We start from the raw sequence: 20802 nt of genomic DNA, 5'->3' as shown, positions 1-20802 counted from the left end.
GCAGGTGGGCCCTATTATATGGGCCTTGTATACATCACATTAGGCCTCATCATAGGTCCAATATACATCACAATGGGCCTCTTCATCTGGGCCGCAATGCCATCATAATGGGCCCTATCCCGTGGGCCTCAAATACATCATAATGGGCCTCTCCATCTGGGCCTCACATACATCACACTAAGCCATACAGCAGGTGGGCCCTGCACAACTAGCAGGTCGGTTTACACCTCCCAAATGGACCCACCAGATGAACATCATGGATGTACAGCTCATACATTAAGGTGGACCTTACCATAACGTTTATTTTCCATCCAATCTATTCACAAGGTCACAAGACCTGGATAAAGAGGAAAACAAATTTCATACTTATCAAAAACTTTCGTACTCCCAAAAGGAGTTTCAATGGTAGGCATTCAATCCCCACTGACTTTTGTGGTGTGGTCCACCTGATCAATGGCTGGATTGCATGGTGTGGCCCACCGTGATGTGTTTGAGATCCAACCTATTCATAAGTTAACATAGAGATAGATGAAGTGAAAATAAATTTCAGTTTGATAGGAAGCTACCGTGGCCTATTGAAGTTTGAATAGTGGATGACATTGTCCCGATTTGTAAATGGTGGGGTCCACTTGAACTTGAGATTTGACCCATCCTATAAAATGATCCCTCAAATGGTTGAACGGTATGGATACAACACATGCATCATGGTAGGCCCCACCGTTCAAACAATGGATGGTGTGGATCCACGCAGCAAAATGCTGCTACTGCACGTGCAGTAGCAGCAGCTGTAGCAGCTACTAGCCCACTGCAACATCGATGGACGGTGTGGGTATAATACCCATGATGTGCAGCCCCACACGTGGGGTGGGTCCGACCACCCAAGGATGGTGATGGTGGATGGGACCCACAGAGCTTGTGACGGCAATACACCAGCTATATAATGGTGTGAGGTAACCAGCCAATCTGCTGTGCGGGTGGGTCCCACGTGGGCCACCACAATATATATGTTATATCCTATATTATATTAATATATTATTACTTTATTATTTTATTTTATTTATTTATTTATTTGTTAGCTGGCTAGCACACCTCACTGTCAGTTTACACTCCATTGCTGCCACGTCCAGCGTCCGTGGAGTTGGACGATATGGATACATATACTTCAAGGTGGGTCCCACATGGACGTGGCCCACCTGATGTAGATCAATCTGATATTATTTTCCCCTTTACCCACGCCAGTCAGTAGCAAGGTGGGCCGCACAAATGGCCAGGGGGATGCATCATACACACATCATAGTGGGGTCCACAAAATAGTAAGAGAGAGGGAGAGAGAGGGAGAGAGAGAGAGAGAGAAAGGGAGAGAGATCGGAGTAGCGGAGGGACCCCACCACTATGGGCCCCTCATACAAATCATACATCAAGATGGGTCCCACCATATGTGGTTTCTCAATCATCAAATCCAAGAAAAATGAGATGAATCTAATCCTAGAAAGCACCCACCTTTAGATCTTGGACTCCTCCTTCCACCAATGCGATCTAGAGCTCCATGAGATGCATTTCAACAGTCGAGATGAAGCTTGGAGGGTGGGATTGGGTGATTAGAAGGTGGGCCACACTAGCTCTTCTCATGGAGAGCTTGGACATCCACCTCCCATGGGGATTTTCTTGGAATGAAATGAGAAATGAGAGAGAGAGAGAGAGAGGAGATGTAAGGGAGATGGGATGGAATGTATGGGCTCTCATGAATTGTTGGTAAAAAGGGGAAGTTAAGCATGGGTTGCTTTGACTTTGGGTAAGGAAAGGTAAGGGTGAGTGATGGCTTGTCATGGGATGTACTTGACTTAAGATTGATGTGATTAATAGGACATGTTGTAGAGATTCTCTAGGAATTTGCAACGCGCGGCGTTTTTCTCGAACTGAACGCGGGCCCACATCTCCTAGCCTAAGTATCACATCGGTGCGGGAGACACAGCATCAGAACCGTGGCGACGACGCGGTCACAAGGATATAAGTTTCGAGTCGAGACGACTATGATATAAAGGACACGACTCAGGATCGCTCGCAAATGCTGATAACAGACCGCATGTCACCGGAATTTGACCAAGAGGACCGCGGAAGCCTATGGAATGGTACGGGCTAGGATACGGGTCTTACACATATGGGTCTAATATGCATCACATCAAGGTGGGCCTTAATGGATAGGCCATAAATACGTCAAGGTGGGCCTTATGGATAGGCCAAAAATACATCAAGGTGGGTTGCATCACATGGGCTGCACCATTTATACCATTCATCTATTTAACAAATCATTTTAGAGCATTACCGAAAAAAATGAATCACATCAGAAGATCATCTGGACCATACCACAAATAACAGTGGAGATATGATTTCCACCCTTAAAATTACCAGGGCCCACCATAATGTTTATTTTCCATACAATCTATTCATAAGGTCATAAAGACCTGATTTAAGTGGAAAAACAAATTTCATGCTAATCCAAAACTTCTGCACTCCCAAAAGGGGTTTTAATGGTAGGAGTTCAATCCTCCACTATTTTCTGTAGTGTGGTCCACCTGATAGATGGTGTGGATCAATGCATACATCATGGGGTGGTCCATGCAACACCTTTCAGATGGACGGCGTGCATATACAGCACACCATTGTGGACCCCGCCAGTCTAGAACGGACAAACGGCTTAGATATAACACATACATCAAGGTCAGGGGTCCCATGGACCTATTGACATCAATACATAGCTATATAGCTGGTGAGGTGGCCAGGCCCACCGTCTAGATGGACGGTCTGGACTACACCAGAGGTGAGTCCCACCAGATGGACTGATGGTGTGGATTTACCCCACCTACAGCAACCACATAGCTGGTGTGCGGTATGCCAGCCAATCTGCTTTCAGAGAGGTGGGTCCCATGTGAGGCCCACCATATAATATATATATATATATATATATATATAATAGTATATTATATTATATTATCATATATATGTATTTTATTATGTAAATTTTTTTTAAATATCTGTTGTCCAACATCCAGGCCTTGGATGGCCTGGATGTAATACATCAAGCTACGGCCCACATGGCACCGTCCAGATGAACGGTGCTGACATACAACACATGTATTTAAGGTGGGTCCACATGTGTGGCCCACCAACGGCTTTGAATAAAGCTGATATTGTGTTTTTCCTTCATCAAGGCCTGTCCAAATGGACAGGCAGCAGGGTGGGCCCCACAAGTGAGTTGTAGTGTGGTCTACTAAATGGACAGAATGGATACAATATATAAATCATCGGGTGGCCATCAACAATGAAAGAGAGATAAAAAGAGAGAGAGAGAGAGAGAGAGAGAGAGAGAGAGAGAGAGAGACAGCGTGCGATGGAGGGACCCCAGCACTATGGGCCCTCCCTTGGGTTACAATACATACATCAAGATGGATCCCAAAATATGTGGGCCCAAAAAAATGGAAATCAAGGTGGGGATACCATCCCCACCACAAACTTAAGGTCTAGATGACATCTACAAGTTGTTAACCAAATATACATCATGGTGGGGTCCATGGAGAATGGCCCCATCATGGATCTACGTATATGAATCATGATAGGCCATTGGCCACACCTTGGATCCCAAATAGGATCCATACCATCACTCAGTAGGCCCCACTTGTCCCAACACTAAAATCACAATCTAATCCTACAAACACCCACCTTATATCTTGGACTTCTTCTTCCACGATGAGTTCTAAAGCTCCAAGGGATGAGATTTAATGGTTAGGATTGATTTTTGAGGGTTGGATGATGAGATTTGGGTGGTAGGGAGGTGGGCCTTCTCTTGAGTTTTCTCTCCTTAAAATTTTTCTCTCATGGAAGCTTGGGATGGAATGATATGGAGAGAGAAGGTGATGGGATGAAAAGGAAGGAAGGAATGGATGTTGGTAGAAAATGGCGTGGAGGGTATGGGCTTAGTTGAATTTTGGATGAAAGAGGGATGGGTGGGGAGAGAGAGAGTTGACTTTGGGTAAGGCTTGTATAAGAGAAGGATGGGTCATGTACTTGACTTGTGATTGATTTATTGATGTGAAAGGTGTTAGAGATTCTCTTGGGATTCGCAACGCGCAGCGTTTTCCTAGAAATGAACGCGGGCCCACAAATCCTGGCATGGGTATCGCATCAGCGCATGAGATGCAGCGTTGGAACCATGGTGGCGGCGCGGTCGCTAGGGTACAAGTTTCAAGTCGAGTCGACATAGATATACAGGGTGCGACTGACGGTCGAGTGCAAATGCCGATTACAAGTCGCGGATCTCCGAAATTTAACCGGGAGGACTGCGGAAGCCTACGGAACGGTACGGACTAAGATACGGGCCTTACACCAGGAAGAACTTTTTAAGGAACTCTCAAGTCATCTTGACCCATGTGTCAATAGATCGCAGCTTTAAGGAGTGCAGCCATGACTTAGCCTTCTCCTTCCATAAGAAAGGAAACAACTTACTGTGTCTTCAGACATGTTTGGAATGTGCAATGTGGCTTTAATGTGCAAGTAAGGACTTTCAAAGTCTAGTCCATGAAATTTAGGAAGAAGTTGTATCACTCCCAATTTAAAATCCATGTTTTCTACATTAAGTGAAAATACCATGCGGGAAGGTGTACTTACCCTCGCCATTTGTAAGTAATCTAGTAAAGTATGAGGCAGGGAAGCGTGATGCATCTCATTCTCATCTTGAACATCCTCAACTAGATGTTGAGGTTGATTTGCAGCCATTACTTCGATTAACTCAGGGGATCACAAGTGTTGTCTAAACAGGTGATGGATAGGCAACCCTTCGACTAATCCTCTTTCGCTTAAGAGACACTGAGTGTTGCCACGAACCCACTTGGGCATGAAACACTCACACCCACCTGGTTCTAAAACTTCCTAATCCTAGAATAGAAATTTAAAAAGTAAAGAAAAGAGAAGAGTTAGAAGGATGTTACCAAAGAAGAATCACTAAGTTCGATGCTACAAAACAGAAAACTAAGTTAGTTCCTAAAACAAATTCAGAAAGTCTAAGAAAAATAGGCAAAAAGCTAATCCTAATTAATTTTAGAACTTAAATAATTTAGAAAAACATTGTATATTGCAATCGCCAGCAATGGAACCAAAAACCTACTCGCTTGTACCCCAACTGCAGGGTCACGATGCAGTAATAATCTTGGTGAGACCAAGGTCATACCCACAGGGACTGAAGATGTGTAATTTCTCTTAATTAATTAAGAATTAGAACTAAAAACTAAACTTAAAACTTGTGATCGAAGAAATATTGTGATTTGAAACTATCAGATTATGGGAACTAGAGCACCAAGGATCCACTTGTAGTTGCTTTAATGCATCCTTACTTGATTCAATCAACGCTTCATCTGGAATTGAAGTCTTAATCTATCTAATTGGATGATAGAGCAGTTAAAATATCATAAATTGTTCCAAAACAGATTCTGAACATCCATAGTAATGATCCATGTATAACAGTCTTGTTGCATTGATTGTAGAGAGTTCTAAGCATCTATCATGCCCATATTCAAAGGTAGATCAAAGAATTCTACAGATCAAATAATCATAAATAGAGAGAAAGCATTCATAAAGTTCCTAAGCATTCACCGTGCCTGGAATCGATGATAGATCAAAGTAATAATCTAAAATTCTTCTTTAATTTAAAACATAACTATGACATATTTAACATAAACTTCATGAATGTAAATCAAAGTAAGAAAAATATTAGAACAAGCTACGAGCTTCACCTCTTAGCTCTAACTAAGATATTAGTCAACCAAAGACATGATTAAGCTAAAACTCTTAAAGAAAAGTATGAAAAACTAATTAAGGAAGAAGAAAGAACTCCTTAGAAGCTACTATACCCTTTATATATTCCTCTAACCCTAATTCATGTTTAGAATCCCTAGGAAAACCCAAATATATAGGCTTTGTTTGATCGACTTTGGAAACCGTCTCAAATTTACACGCTTTGCACACCTTTGATGCCATCGAACATAACCTTCGATGTCATCGAAGGTCGGTGTTCAAGTTGAATTTGAACTGTGCACCTTTTTGGACTATGTAGCCTTCGATGTCATCGCCCAATCTTCGATTTCATCAAACAGCTCTTCAATGCAATCAAAATTGGTCTAAAATTTTCCAACGAGTTGAGCTTGAAAATTAGTAATTCTCCATGTCATTGAACTGGCTTCAATGACATCAACACTTGCCTTCGACAGAATCGAGGAGTGTTTGATGGAATCGAACTTTACACTTAATTGTCCAGCAACAAGCTTGATTTTTCCTAAAAATTTTGATGTGATTGATCTTCCTTCGATGGCATCGAACACTTACTTCGATGTAATCGAAGTGTGTTTAATGCAATCAAACAATCAAGTTCAGCAATTCTGAATTTCTGCATATTATAAATTCAATTTTCTTCTTTCTTCACTTAGTTTTCTTGGATCTTGAACTCTTAAAATCTTCAATCTTGGTCTCCAAAGATCCATCCTTGCTTTGGCAATCTTGAGCATTAAAGTCATGCTTCTCGAAATCACCTCGCAAGAAAAAAATGTATAAATATATCGATTAAGTGCTATCATGTTCATAAAACCAAGGTATAAATATAGGTGAAAATATACAATATTTGGCACTCAAGAGTTAGTAGTTTCGACCATGACTGAGGATTCTTCAAAGTATTGGCAGAATCGGGGATAAATTCAGATTGAATCAACAAAGTTTCACCAGGACAAATTAGGAACAAGGGATCCATCATGCTAACTTCATCAACGTCTGTTGTCAAAAAAAATTATTCGACCTAGGCATTGGTATTCTCTAGTAGGCGTTTGAAATACTGTTTTATTGAGACATTTCTCAAAGAGGGCATCCATCACATTAATGAGATCACCTTGAGGGAAAGGAGGGGAAGGAGATGATGAGGTAGCCATTGGTCGAAGACGAGTTTGAAGTTTGAAATCTGAATGTTCGGAAAGGGATAAGGGAGCGTAAGAATGAAGGAGACCTAAAATGGCAGTTATATCGATCGAAGTGATAGAACATTTAGTAGGTCATAATAATAATTTTGTGAGAAACGATGTGAAAATACGTGTTGATACGAGGTTCGACCCTTGTTTCGATAAAGGCTTGTTGTCGCTGACATACTGTGATAAGTTGGCCAGAGATTGTTATTGGGGTGACAACAAGTGTAAACAGTTAATGTCGTATTAATGAGGGGTCATTTGTTGCCTTCACCTTTTTCCAAAGGTGAAGCGACATGGGGGAGCAATGTTCATCCCCATGGTCGCAATTCCTCATGAGAACCAATCAGAGTAGGTTATGTGTGATCTGTACTGATCCGCATGATGTTTTTGAAGATCTGTAGAGATATACAAAGAAGATTTCTTGAAAACATAGCTGGAATGCATTAAGTAATGTCACGTCATTGTAAAGATGGTCGATCGTGAAGGAGTGGTAACAGAGTAGATGGCAGAAAGAGGAGCAGAAGGTTGTGGAGTTGAATGGTTATGGTAACTGTTAGAACGTGGGAAGGATCTAGATGGCCGAGGTAAAGATATAAATAGCAGAGGAATTCAGCAGGAAGAAAGGTCTCATATCAACCAAATCAAACTAAACATCATCTTTCAATTACCAGTCTTTTTACATTCCGTAGTGTAATCATTTACTTCTTGCCAAGTAAATTACGTTTCTTAGTGTAATCATTTACTTTCAGCTTTCCATTTACATTCCGTAGTGTAATCCGTATTGTTAATCAAGTAACTGATAATCTTAGCTGTAATTTAAGTCTACGCTCGCACGCTGGATTCAGTTCTTCACTCAGAGAGGTGTTTTGTAGCTATTCTTCACAACTGACTGTAAGAATTATTTTCTCATTTTCACTTGACCTGTATTGAAAAGTCCTTTCATATGGAAGGCAAAAGTGTAACACATCGTACAATGCTGACCCCTACCCTCTAAATATCACCTGATCTTATTTACACATTGAGCGAGTGGCTGACTAGGCGACTGATCTCATTAAATCTAGGTCATACACTACATGTCTCCCTATCATGGCACTTGGGGTCATAGTTTTTTGGTTTGATTTGAGCTGCAAATCCAATTTTGGCACCCCCATACCAGCAGCCAAAAGCAAAGCAGCAACATGCCCTACCGCAGTGGATCCCACAACTGGGATTGTGTGTAATGAATATTTGAGTGCCAAAGCTACGATGTCTGTATCACTCACCATGTAGAATTGAGTTCATGCATTCAACATATACATTGGATATCACGATACTCCAAAGCGGAGCATATGATTCTTCAGTGGGGACTTTATGGTAATGCTCCGACAGAGTGTGATGTTTCAAATGCAAGCACTCAGAAGTTGCAAACAAGCATGTGCTAGCCAAATCAAACCATCCGTACGGCAGAACCTACCATGGATTCATCACAAAAATATATAATGGATGGAGCGATACTAAACTCTAATAAGAGGGTAACTGTTCATTTGGACTATTGGCTAATTTTGTTAGGTTTTTTCAAAATAATTTTATTTTATCAAAGAGAATTTAGAGAAAGAGTTGTGGCTTTTAGTGATTGTTGGTGACCATTCATTTATGAATGGCGGGTGCCTCTTGATAAATGAAGCATTATTTAAATTTGAAATGGTAAAGGGATGCCATTGTTGAAAAAACACCACCATTGTTAAAAAGACACCATGGAAGAAGATGTCTTTTCATGAAAAGGGTCTCGTATGATTCTGTATAAACTCATCTTTAGGTCAATTCGAAAATCACAATTCCAACAATCTCCTATCCATCTTCTTCTTCTTCTCCATTTTCAGTTTTGGATTTTTTTTGAAAAGTTACAGTTTTTAGGCACTAAACTGCAAACAATTTTTCAAGTAATAAATTGCAAACAGTTTTCAGGGGGTAAACTATAACAGCACAGACGTCAAGGGTATAAGGTGTAAAAGTGTGTTCGAGGTGCGGTTTTTTAGTTTTGCAGGCCAAAATCTACATTTCTCCGGTCTTGAAGAAGATGCTTATTGTATCCTGGAAGAAAATTTGTTGTAACCCTCTTATAAATTGGTTTAATCACTAGTAGAGTGCAAATATCGCCTTAAAGATAAAGACATCGTAAAGCATCTTAAGTCTATCTTTAAGTGATTAACTTTTTAACTTTCGGCCTCGACCATAGCAAAATTTCATTTCAATGGTCGATTAAATGCCCAACAATTACTTTGTTACGAACCAGGTTCAATGATCCATCTAAATTAAGGTAGGTTCTATTTGAATTTGTTTAATTTAAGTTACCAGGGTGCCATGCGGACAATATAGGAGTGCCTGCGTATTAACCATGGCACTCTTTCAGAATACCGAAGTTTTTGTCTTCCAATCTCTTCTTTTTCATTTCTACCGTATGTACCAGCAAATTGGAAGAACGCTGCACTTAGAACTAGGGGGCGTTTGGCGCATGGTATTAGATGGGATTAGGTGGGATGGAATTGCATTTGGTCTCGTGCCAATTCCACTCAATGTTTGAGAAGAATGGAAAAGCTTGGAATTAGATTAGATGGAATTGCATTAGGTCCCATGCCAATTCCACTCAATGTTAGCAAGTTGTGTAGGTCCCATCATGATGTGTGGGCTATATCCACACCGTCCACCCATTTTTCGAGATCATTTTAGAGCATGGGCCAAATAACCAGGTAGATCTAAAGCTCAAGTGGACCCCACCACTGAAAGTAGTAGGGATTGAATACCTACCATTGAAAACTTTTTCAGGACCACATAAGTTTTGGGTCTGCCTCATTTTTAGGCTCATGTCATAAAATGAAGTTATAAAATATATGAGCCGTTTGGATATAACACGTGTTATTCTCAATAATTTCAAATGATGGTGGATATATTCATTTAATGTACCACCGTATTACAAACATAGCATAGGGTTAAGCTTACCCCATTGTAAGAGGGAAAATCCCTATCATAAGTAATAATTATATTTTTTTAATCTCATATGATGTAATCCTTCCAGTGCCATGCACCAAACACCCCTTCCCAGGTCCCTCGTGAGAGGAAGTACCACCCTCCGGGACCACAAACCAACGGCCACACGAGAAAATAATAAAAATAAAAAAGCTTTGATACCCCGCTGGAGTGTGACGATCCATACAAATGCACACCGGAACTGGACACCTGGCACCGGTGTTCCTCGAAAATAAACCCTTCAAACCATGGGCCACTACATATGTTGCTCCCACGTATGATTTTAAAAAAGAAGAGGCAGTCGACGGTCCAAATCGGACAAACAAAAAAGCCCATTTATCAGAGGCCGGTGATTGTCTAGCGAATTTCAACTTTGGGTGCCATTCCCACCCAAGGTGGGTCCCACCATTTTTTACTGTTTAGAATTTAGTTTCACATGCATGGCACGTGTATGACAATAGGGTTTTGCATGCGTACTAATTGAGGTCTCCAGCGGAGGAGGTGAGAGGAAAGCCCGCCGGGTAATGGGAGTGAGACGTACGAAGGGACGGAGCACCAACCACCAGCAGCAGCAAAAGCAGAGAGCAGCAGACCGTTCTCCGCCGATCTTCTTTTTCTTCTGCACGTCCTTTCTAAGGAAAACCGGATCGACCGACAGGTGCCGGTTGCCGACATTGCGACGATTCCGGTGACAGTTGATTGATGTGACAAAGCATAAGCCACCAACAGTTGGCTTATGCGAGTCAGGCGTACATACATGGACTCGCAGGAATGGGTGACAGACCCTCTTTCACCGGCCCCAACGGGTGGCCCGGGCCCGTTCGGGAAACTTTTGTATTGGGTCGAGAGAGAGCTGATGATTCTTCAAAACCCCCCATGAATAAACAGAGGGCTACCACTCATGTAATCTGGCCCCATTGTCGATGACGACTCTGATCGGACGATCTAAACCATAGGATGAATGACCTTCCACGCCAGGGTAAAATGCAATAGGATAAAAGAAAAGCTTATAAATAGCAGACTTTCAGCTACAGAGTCCACAGAATCGACGGCTACAATTGTCTGATGCGCGCGATTTGTCACACATCTACATACCAAGAAGGGCCCACCCCATGTACAGGCCAAATCTGTACACAACGGAAGTGGATTGGCTTGTGTACCCTGCCACCACCGACCTGGCTGGTGTGGGTACGTGTTGTGCGCAGACGAGCGCTCACGCTCCTCGAGTTCAAAGGAGATTAAAGTTATATGGGCCATGTATTTACAATATCCACACCGTTCTACCATTTTCCCATATCATTAGCATGAGACCAAAAGATATTCATATCCAAATCTCAAGTGGACCACACCACAAATAGCAGTGGGGACAATGATTCTCACCATCAAAACATCCGTAGAGCCTACCATAATGTTTATTTTCCATCCGATCTGTTCATAACGTCTCGAGGGCCTGGATGAAGATATGAAATATATATATATATATATATCATACTGATCCAAAACTTCTGTGACGCCCAAAAGGGTTTCAATAGACGTTCAATCCTCCACACTATATATATATATATATATATATCCAAAACTTTTGTGACGCCCAAAAGGGTTTCAATAGACGTTCAATCCTCCACTACTTTTTACAGTGTGGTCCACTTAATCTATCGATCTGTCTTATATATCGGCTAAGCATTACAACGAGCTCACCCAATGAACGGACGGTTTGGATATAACACGTACCTTATGATGAGACCCACAGAACTTGGTGACGTCAACACTAGCCAATCCGCTCCCGCATTTTATTTTATTTTTAAACCAAAAGAGCGACGGGCGGAACTGCATAGGGCTGTTTTTATGGAATGGTAAGAGAGATCCAGCCCGTTCTTCAGTTTAGTGTACACCACAAAAAAAAAATGCCACCTACCAAAATTAATGGTAAAAGAGTCATCAAGTGACCCTTTTTACTATCAAACAAGTGTCAGTGGACCCCTCCTTTTTCTCTCTCCAGGGCATGTTTGCAGTGCACAAGACTGCCTCATGAATGGCCTCGATCTCTCTGACATCCATGACCATTGGTACATGTGATGTGGAGTCCGCGTCCTATCAAAACCCTGCTTCAAATAGAGCCTTTTGACGAAGCTGAAGACTGTAATGAGCTTTCTGCCCTTAACGCTTCTCTTTTCCACACGGACGAGAGAAGCAGGTATATGCATAAATAACAGAGTATACAGCAAAAGCAAGGCCGAGGAATACATGCAAGTTCATACTATTACTTTATAATCAGGAGAGTATTCTCAAGCACCCCAGTTTTGCCCTCCTAAACCTCTGATATTACTATAGAGTCCTAGCCACATTTATACCATAACATTCATAAAAATAATTGCAGGATACATATGCGGGTGTGTGCGTGCATGTGGTGTATGGCTAGCATAGCTATTTAGTATACTGGAAGTGTAGGCCTAGAAATATAGTCTAATTGGCCTGGAAATTCCCAGAAGGGTCTAAAACACATCACATACATTTAATAGGATTGCAATATATGGTAAGTATACTTGGGTATAAGCTTAGAAATATGTATGAATTAAACACGCGTTTGTTTTTTTCTTTTTCTTTTTCAACGTTCAATGTCTCGTGTAAAGTCTCCAAGTCTGCTTTCAGCTCCTGTAATAGTAGTGAGGCGGGAAATGGCGATTGGTAGTGGGAGGGGGTGGAGGAGGAAGGGCAGCTGTTGTTGCAGTGGTAGTCACGGTAGAGAATCCTGATGATGCTGCAGAAGAGAAGAGTGGCATTGATGGGGTAGAGCCATGCTGTTGCCAAGCCCAGTTAGAGAAGATCGGCGAACCAGCTTCCACCCTCTTCTCCATCACTCTTCCCTGTAATTTTATACCATATTGCATATGTCATTAAACAGATAAGACTGCCCATCCAGCAGCATGATATGAGGATCTTCTATGATCCAAGGGCCGGAATCCACCAGAAAAAATAAAAATATGAAATTGAAAAAATAAAAATAAAAATAAACACTCTGCACCATCCACCATTTTATGGTGTACCTTGGCCCAAGGACTCCCTAAGAACGGTAACATCATTGTTACAGTCACGTAAACCAAGATCTACTAATTAATTGGTCATACCACAATCAAAAATAAAAAAAATAAAAATAAAAATGAATGCATTGGCAAATATTGAGTTGATGAATCCGTGCCTGTGAAAGAGAATTCAAACAACCAAAAAGCAAAGCAAAACAAAACCAAAAAGAAAATTAAAAGTCAAAAGCACTCTCTGCCTAATTAACCATGCAGGAAAATTCAGAAATTATAATTCCCAGCCATAGATCAACAAACATAATGGCAAATTTTTGTGGCAGTTGAGCTGTAACACGATGAGAATTTGTTTCAGTGTTCCTTGAAAGTTTGATGAGAATCAAGGACAGATGCGTTTCCTTTCTCTCCTTTCTTTTTCCTTCTATTTCTTTCTTTTTCTTTTCTTTTATTATTATTATTTTTTATTTTTATTTTTGGTTTTCCTTTCTTTTGATCAAAATCATAAAAGGAACTAGAGTCTTCCACAGGCTCAACAACATTCAAAGGCCAAAAGGGTGAAGCTTCCTGCCGAATATATCTTCAAAAGTTTAGCTAAGCATGATAATTGGGAAACTGTATCCTCAAATTGATATTCCAACTGTTGTTTTTCTTTCTTTCTTTCTTTATTTCCTTTTTTCTTTTTTCTTTTCTGATTTTTCTTTTTTCTTTTTCTTTTTTCTTTTTTTTGACGGATTAACAACTGTTGCTCTCAATTGATCAAATCTAATGTATCCCAGGTTGAATCGGATGGTATAAGATTTCTTAATAAGCCAAATCACATTAATAAGATTTTCCAAAACTGCAATTTCTTTGGTAAACCACCAGTAGTCAAAAGGAGTAGAGTACTGGGAAAGGCATCCGAGATTTTGAAAGTGAAGACAAGACACAAATGCCAATGACGATCGATATATCCCTTAAGAGGTGTAATCTATGTGGTGTGCTAATGATAACAACAGGAACAACTCAAGATGAGGCTCAGTCGATTTTCTAGCAGCATTAATGTCCATCTTGGTTCACCCAATGCTTGAGGAAAGCTACATCAGCAAAGAAATTGCAATAAGAAACGAGAAGTAAAATAGGCAGGAGATTACCTCAAAGTTGGGAAAGAAACCAGGATAGAGACCAGTCCACACAGGAGGATGCTCAGGTGCCATGGTCAAGCATTGAGGTACTGAAGTTGGGTTCTCAGCCTGTCAATAGAAAAACTGTCACTTAAAACTAGCTTTTATGTGAGACAACATGAATTAACAAGTAGACTTCCAGAATGACACTCAGTATCAACAAGGTTCAGTATCTGCATGTTGGAAAGAAGGCCCAAAACAAGTTAGAGATCAATCAATATCTACAAAGTTAACATGTGCAGCAGCAAAGTATCCATCAATGATGAGAACCCTGTAAAGAGATGAGATTGATTGGCATTCTAATTAATTTCACAAGCTTTTTAATTAGATCTGTTGATAAACTAATTTGGGAAATGTTCTAGCAGAAGTGAACTTCTAAAGAAGAAATATTAGCTATGCATAGCAGGTTCCATTAGGCATGTATATGGGAAAAGCATCAGGATCTGATAAAAATCATTTTCCCTTCATGAACAATAGATCATCATCATCATCTAAGAATTAATAAATTTGGGGTCATAAGACAAGCTTCATTAACAATAGATAGTAGTAAGAAAAGGTTCATTTTTCCATGTTCAGATATCAAATTGACATACATAAAAACTCGCAAGTATGTGTCGATTACCCTAGTTTTCCTGTTTTCAGGCACCTCAAAAGGGCTGCAATGAAAATGGAAGCCAGCCAAACTATCACTCTCCTTCGAACCATGGGCAAAAGAAGGGGGGGAAATCCCCAGGTTCAGATCGAGATTGTGGACAGTTCCTGTATCAAAAACATATTAAAAGATTCATTCATAGGCTTCCAGTTAGCACGTAAAGAATTGTTCTTGAGTAAATAAAACAGGATCATTTGATTTGAACAATACCTCCAGAATCAGCCTCCACAGCTATCTCTCCTTCATATGTACTCGGTTCAAAATTGGTAACAGCTTCCCTTCCATTACATTTTATAGCCGCCTTGTCATAAGCCCTGAAGTCCAAAAGAAAAGAGGGGAATTCAAGTTGGATGGAACCATTAAAGATTGAGATTCAGGGTAACGAAATTCATCATCATAGAGAAAAATTCATGATTAATTAGACCTTGCAGCTTCTACTTCACTGTCGAATAGTCCAAGATATATGTACCTGCACGCAAGCATAATGTTCCATTGATGAAGACAGGATTCCCAAGGCTTTTAGAAAATTCTAGGTTGTTGATCAGAAGCTTTTTATAAATAGAGGGTTCCAACAAAAAGGGGGAGAAAAGAAGAGGTTTTTATGCTATTTTAGCTAGACAGCTTAGCTTGATGTTTTTACAGAGGAGCTAAAAGACCCTGGTTACAAGTTCCAAAACCCAATTTCAAGTTCAAGATGATGACACTGAACTATGCACCAAAAAAATCTACATTTAAGAGATGATTGTCTATAAAGATGAATTGGATCCAGGGACTCTCACTTCTTGCCAAGGAACTGCCCCATTCGAGCTTCCCATCTGCCGCATTTGTGCAGTGTTACACCTCTGTATTTTGAACTCCCCCTTGAGAATCCAGTGCTCTGACGACGGAGAATGTGCACGAATTCTTCCTTAGTCAGGTTCCTCATCTGAAAAATCCATAACAACTATACCATTTAGCCATGACACCCCTCAAATCAGACATTGAAATAAAAGAAAGGAGAAAGAAGAAGATTGGAATGACCACAAACCTAGACTCTTACCTGTTTCAGATCTTCGTCATAATCACTAAGGTTGAAATTGATGTCCGCATCAACTCCCCTGAACTTAATGGCGGCTCGATCATAGGCCCTGAAATTAGGGTGGTTTGCCCAAATAAAAATTCTGGAAAACCAGTCTAAAAAAGTTCAACAAAGAATCATCAACAAACAACAGGGCCTTCGTCCAAAATGACAATTACCGAGCAGCAGCATGAGCAGTGTCAAATCCCCCTACCAAAACCCAACATACAAATTCATCACAAACCATTAAAACAATCTGACAAATAAAATTAAAAAATTTCAATTATTTTCTCAAGTCAATGCAATCAAAGAGAGCAAAATATCCTCACCCAAATAAACTTGCTTCCCACAATCCCTGTACCCAAAAATTTAAAAAAAAAAAAAAAAAAAAAAAAAAAAAAAAAAAAAAAACGGCAACCGTTCAAGGCAAAAATAGAAAAGAAAATTTCTACTTGATTTCAATTCAATAAAACGGGCAGATCGATATTGAATTACTAACCAGATATGTGATTCCCATCTTCCTGTTCTTCGGTAGAATGTAACTCCTCGGTACTGAGAGCTTCTTGACCGAGGCCCACGGCGACTCTTCTTCACCTGCTGCTGCTGCTGTGGCAGTGGCAGTGGCTGCACCACCTTAACCTCGGCCTGCCCAGAAGCATCAGCGCGACAGAAAGTTATATCTGCCCAATGTGGCCGCGACGAGGATGATGAGGAAGAAGCCGATGAGCAGAAGCCGCCTCCGCCCAGCGGTGCCGGGAAGAGCTGCCTGGTGATAAAACTCAACTGCGGAGAAACACCATTGTCTTCTTCATCATCGTCATTGTCATCTTCAACGGCAACATCATCATCACCCCTCTTTTTCAGGATATCGAAGCTGAAGGCGAAGATATTGCTGCGCTTGGCAGAATGGGTCGAGCATGAATCGTCGTCGCCACCACCATTGCTCGATGCCTCGGCATTGACCACGGAGGAATTCGACGTGCCGGAATCATCCATATGGTATAGGCCGCCGGGAGTGTCGAGAAGCTTACCAGTCACCACCACTTGTTCTTCACAGGCAGGTTCGGTGACGACATTGAGATCGAACATCAGAGCTGATTTTTTATATTTATTTATTAATATTATTATTATTATTATTTTAGGTAGAAGATGATGGAAGGATTTTATTTGAGGAAGAAGAGCCAGAGCAGGTAAAGGTAATGGGAAGATAAGGGGGAGAGGTTTCTATAGAGCATTTGCAGAAGTCTCTGAAATCTCTGTTACACTCATTTACATGGATTGCTTTTTCAAAAGAAGCTTCTCTTGTCTATGCCCTTATTTGAGTGAGAGCAAGTGATCGACAGCCTAAATAAAAAAGATAGAAAGAAAAAAGCATAAATGCAAAACGGAATTCAATCGTCCGATCCGATCCGGAATTTCGAAGATTAGAAAATCAATATAATAAATAGAGAAAGAGGAAGGAAATATAATGAAATCGAATTAAAATACAAATCAAAAGCACAAGTGAACTGAAAAGCTGGAGGAAATCAATATGCAAAGACAGATCGAAGAGACCTCATGTTAAGTCCCTCTCTCTCTCTCTCTCTCTCTCTCTCTCAAAAGTAAAAGAAAGGAAGGGGGGGGAAGAAGAAACGAACCTTGGAAGAATCGCATTCATCAAGGAGCGGAGGAGATGATGGGCTTAGAGAGAGATCGTTTGGGGTTGGCTCGTCCTGAAATCCAGACCGACGATGGTCTGAGTTCCATTGAATGTTAGAGAGACAAGAGTATATGAATGAGTCGAGATAACGTTAGAGAAGAAAGAAAGAGAGAGAGAGAGGGAGAGATCAGAGCCGACCAGGGCCAAGAGGGCCTAAGATGGGACGTCTGAAGGAACATGTAGCAATTGCTTCTCCAATTTTATTAGCAAAAAGTAAAAAATAAAAAATAAAACATAGAAAGACAGAGAAATGATCTCTACTCACTCTCCCACACCATCCGGTAAAAACCGGTCCCTCCGGTCATCACGTTCATGTTTTTGTCCGCAGAATTTCTCCTTCGTCTGAATTTTGGACCTTCTTTTGTTGGTTTCGTCCCGAAATATCATGCACTTCAATCTCTCCCGATAATTTGCTTTCCCATCTCTCGTTGCACGATATTATTGTAATTCTACAGTTATATCTCTTGATGCTCTGCCAGTGTCTCATGGTTCCTATGCATGCACTAACAAACTGTCGACGTGGAATATAAAGTAGCACCGATCAAACCATCTGAATCGGGCCGCACTTCAAATCAACCAATGGTGGACGTTCAGTGACCCGTTGAAACGAAACCTATAAAAAATGCTTGTTCGGTGGACCAACTAACAAAAATGTCTATTAATCACAGTTTGGTATCATTCAGTCGTTTTCCTTTTGAAGACTATGGACTATATTAGGTCCACAATTTGAACGGTTCAGTTTGGGATAACGAATAAGGCGTCAGGGGTCCGCGCCTATCAACCATTTCCCCCTTCCAGAGTATCATGTTACTCTCCGTACCCATTGGCTAGTCTTCAGCGACTGTGTTTTTTTTTTTTTGTGTTTTTTTTTTTTTAGTACACCCCACTGGCAGTTCACATCAGTGTTAGCCACCCCCACTGGTCACACTTCCATCCAGTCATTTGGACGCTCCAAGAGATTGACTGGACTGTCCATTAGTCGCAACGCAGAATTTTTAGGGCTTAAAAAAAATAAAAAACAACCTAAGGGCATGTTCGGCCGGACCGATCCCACGGTATTAGGGGCCATGGGATTGCAATATCCCAGGATATGCATGACGAGCCAAACAGACCCGGTGAACTTATCCCAAGATATAAGCAATCGCATGGATCTTAAAACAATCCACTGACATCACCATCACTACCTTCAAATTAATCCCATCCCTTGGTTGGACAGATTGGAAGGTAAAATCCTAGGATATGTCGAGCGTGCCAAACAAACACAGTGAACTTGTCCCTAGGTATAGCAATCCCATGGATCTTAAACCAATTCACTGACACCACCATCATTACCATAAAATCCATCCCATCCCTCCTAATCGCATGGGATTCGCCAGGCCAAACAGGCCCTAAGTGGCCATTTGGCATCATGGATTTGGGGCTATTTGAGGGGATTTCGAATTACCTATTTGTTTAGCAGTATAAAGTAATCGGGGGTTTCAAATCTGGGGTTTGAATTCCATGGTGAGAGCTCGGATTACACCTAAAATCTTTTTAATAATTGCATATGTGGCATGTGTGTCACCATACTACTATTATTCTATTGGGCACATGGCCCACCGATGATATCCCAAAACAATTAGATTATCAATTGCATTACTATAATTACTTTAATATAATGATCAGCACAATCTAAACATTGTCTGTGTAAAAGTTAAAAATCATTGGTTAGTCATTTGTACATGATCTTGTGCTTGTGACCTATCTAAGACTTGGAATTTCATCATTTTCGGGTAAAGCATATATTTCAGCGGGCTTATTACAACCATTGTGTCAAAAATTACATTTGTCAATAATTAGAGATATTAAATTTGATTTAATAATTAAATTCAAACCCTTGTAAATATACCATGCATAGCTACTTTTATATTAAAGTTGATTCACAATCAAGGGTGCCAAACACACTAGGAGGATTTCAAATCCAGGGGGTTCCAAATCCACACTCCCAAATAAGCCCTATTACACCCACCCATTTGAATCATCCTATCAAAGGCTTGCTGGTAATCTTAACCTACCACCATGGCCTAAGTTTACCCTCATTTTCTACGTCCCAACGTGGAACAATGAAAAGCCATTATGTGCAAACACCATGGGTTTGATACTCACAAAAATACTACTTGTAATTGAATAGTTTATTAAATATTTCTTAACAAAATGAAAACATACATTCAATTATTAATGTGAAGGCACAAATCCCTAGGGCTTGTTTGGGAGCATGGATTTGGAACCCCTAGATTTGGAACCCCTTGGATTTGAAACCCTCTGGATTGGAAATCCTCCCGTTGTGTTTAGCACCCTGGATTCAAAATCCCTTATAATCCAAAAGTAGTTATGCATAATATATTTACAAGGGTTTTACTAGATCAACTTTAATATCTCTAATTAGTGTACATATGTAATGTTTGACATGATGGTTATAATAAGCCTATTGAAATATATACTTTGTCCGAAAATGATGAAATTCCAAGTCTCAAATGGGCCACAAGCACAAGATCACATCCGAGTGACTAACCAATAATTTTTAACCGTTGATTTACATGGATAATGTTTAGACAGAGCAAATCATCGTATTAAAATAATTATAGTGATGCAATTGATAATCTAATTGTTTTGGGATATAAAATGGGCCATGTGCCCAATAGATTAATAGTCTGGTGACTCTTAGAAGGATTTTAGATGTAATCCAAGCTTTCATCTTGGATTTGAAACCCTGCCAAATATACCAGGGGATTTGAAATCCCCTCCCCCAAATCCATGATTTTAAACAACCCCTTACACATGCCTATAAAGTAGTGAACCAGCGCATGCTACGTGACCATGATTAGCAGGCTAATTAATGTGAGAGAACTAATCCTATCATGTATCTAGTTATGATATACTCGGTAAAGCCATCTCTCACAGTCTTTATAAAATAGGAGATTTTTCCAGAAATGTTTAGAGAATTTGCAAAGGCTTTCGAAGATCCCAATTTTTCGAAAATCGAATATATATCCAAGCAAATTCGGCTATAGTTTGGATCCAAATTAATAGAGAGCAAGCATCGGGCAGATCGGATCTCAAGCCTTATAATAATAGGAATAAAGAAAATGAGAGAGCTTAATGAAAGATTTAATTTGACCCGTCTGATAACAGATCAGTGTTAGGTGGATCAAATCCATC

At 40.4% G+C, this 20802-nt stretch overlaps 1 protein-coding gene across 2 annotated transcripts; it reads right to left on the bottom strand.

Moving 5' to 3' along the window:
- Positions 1-12446: 12446 nt before the first annotated feature.
- LOC131243141 (ethylene-responsive transcription factor RAP2-7-like) lies at positions 12447-17765 on the bottom strand. Of its 2 annotated transcripts, XM_058242271.1 has the most exons (11): positions 17543-17764; positions 16405-17249; positions 16235-16260; positions 16085-16115; positions 15888-15975; positions 15628-15773; positions 15273-15317; positions 15059-15162; positions 14819-14955; positions 14167-14265; positions 12447-12865 (listed from the first exon to the last, which is right to left on the bottom strand). In XM_058242271.1, exons 2-11 carry the CDS (start codon positions 16992-16994, stop codon positions 12647-12649), a joined length of 1485 nt encoding a protein of 494 aa, XP_058098254.1. In that variant the 5' UTR covers positions 16995-17249; positions 17543-17764; the 3' UTR covers positions 12447-12646. The 2 variants fall into 2 exon arrangements, with proteins under 2 accessions (XP_058098254.1, XP_058098255.1); XM_058242272.1 differs by lacking the exon at positions 15273-15317 and having other exon boundaries at positions 17543-17765.
- Between the last annotated feature and the right edge of the window lie 3037 nt (positions 17766-20802).

Source organism: Magnolia sinica, chromosome 4 (genome assembly GCF_029962835.1).
Source record: "Magnolia sinica isolate HGM2019 chromosome 4, MsV1, whole genome shotgun sequence".
Lineage (NCBI taxonomy): Eukaryota > Viridiplantae > Streptophyta > Magnoliopsida > Magnoliales > Magnoliaceae > Magnolia > Magnolia sinica.
The sequence above is the reverse complement of the archived record's forward strand: the minus strand, read 5'-3'. Positions and strand labels throughout refer to the sequence as shown.

Coding starts and splice junctions, on each gene's coding strand:
- LOC131243141 (XM_058242271.1), bottom strand. CDS start 16,994: ATGTTCGATCTCAATGTCGTCACCGAACCTGCCTGTGAAGAACAAGTG. Junction 16,261..16,404: donor AGATGGGAATCACATATCTG/GTTAGTAATTCA, acceptor TTTTGGGTACAG/GGATTGTGGGAAGCAAGTTT. Junction 16,116..16,234: donor TGGGAAGCAAGTTTATTTGG/GTGAGGATATTT, acceptor GGGTTTTGGTAG/GGGGATTTGACACTGCTCAT.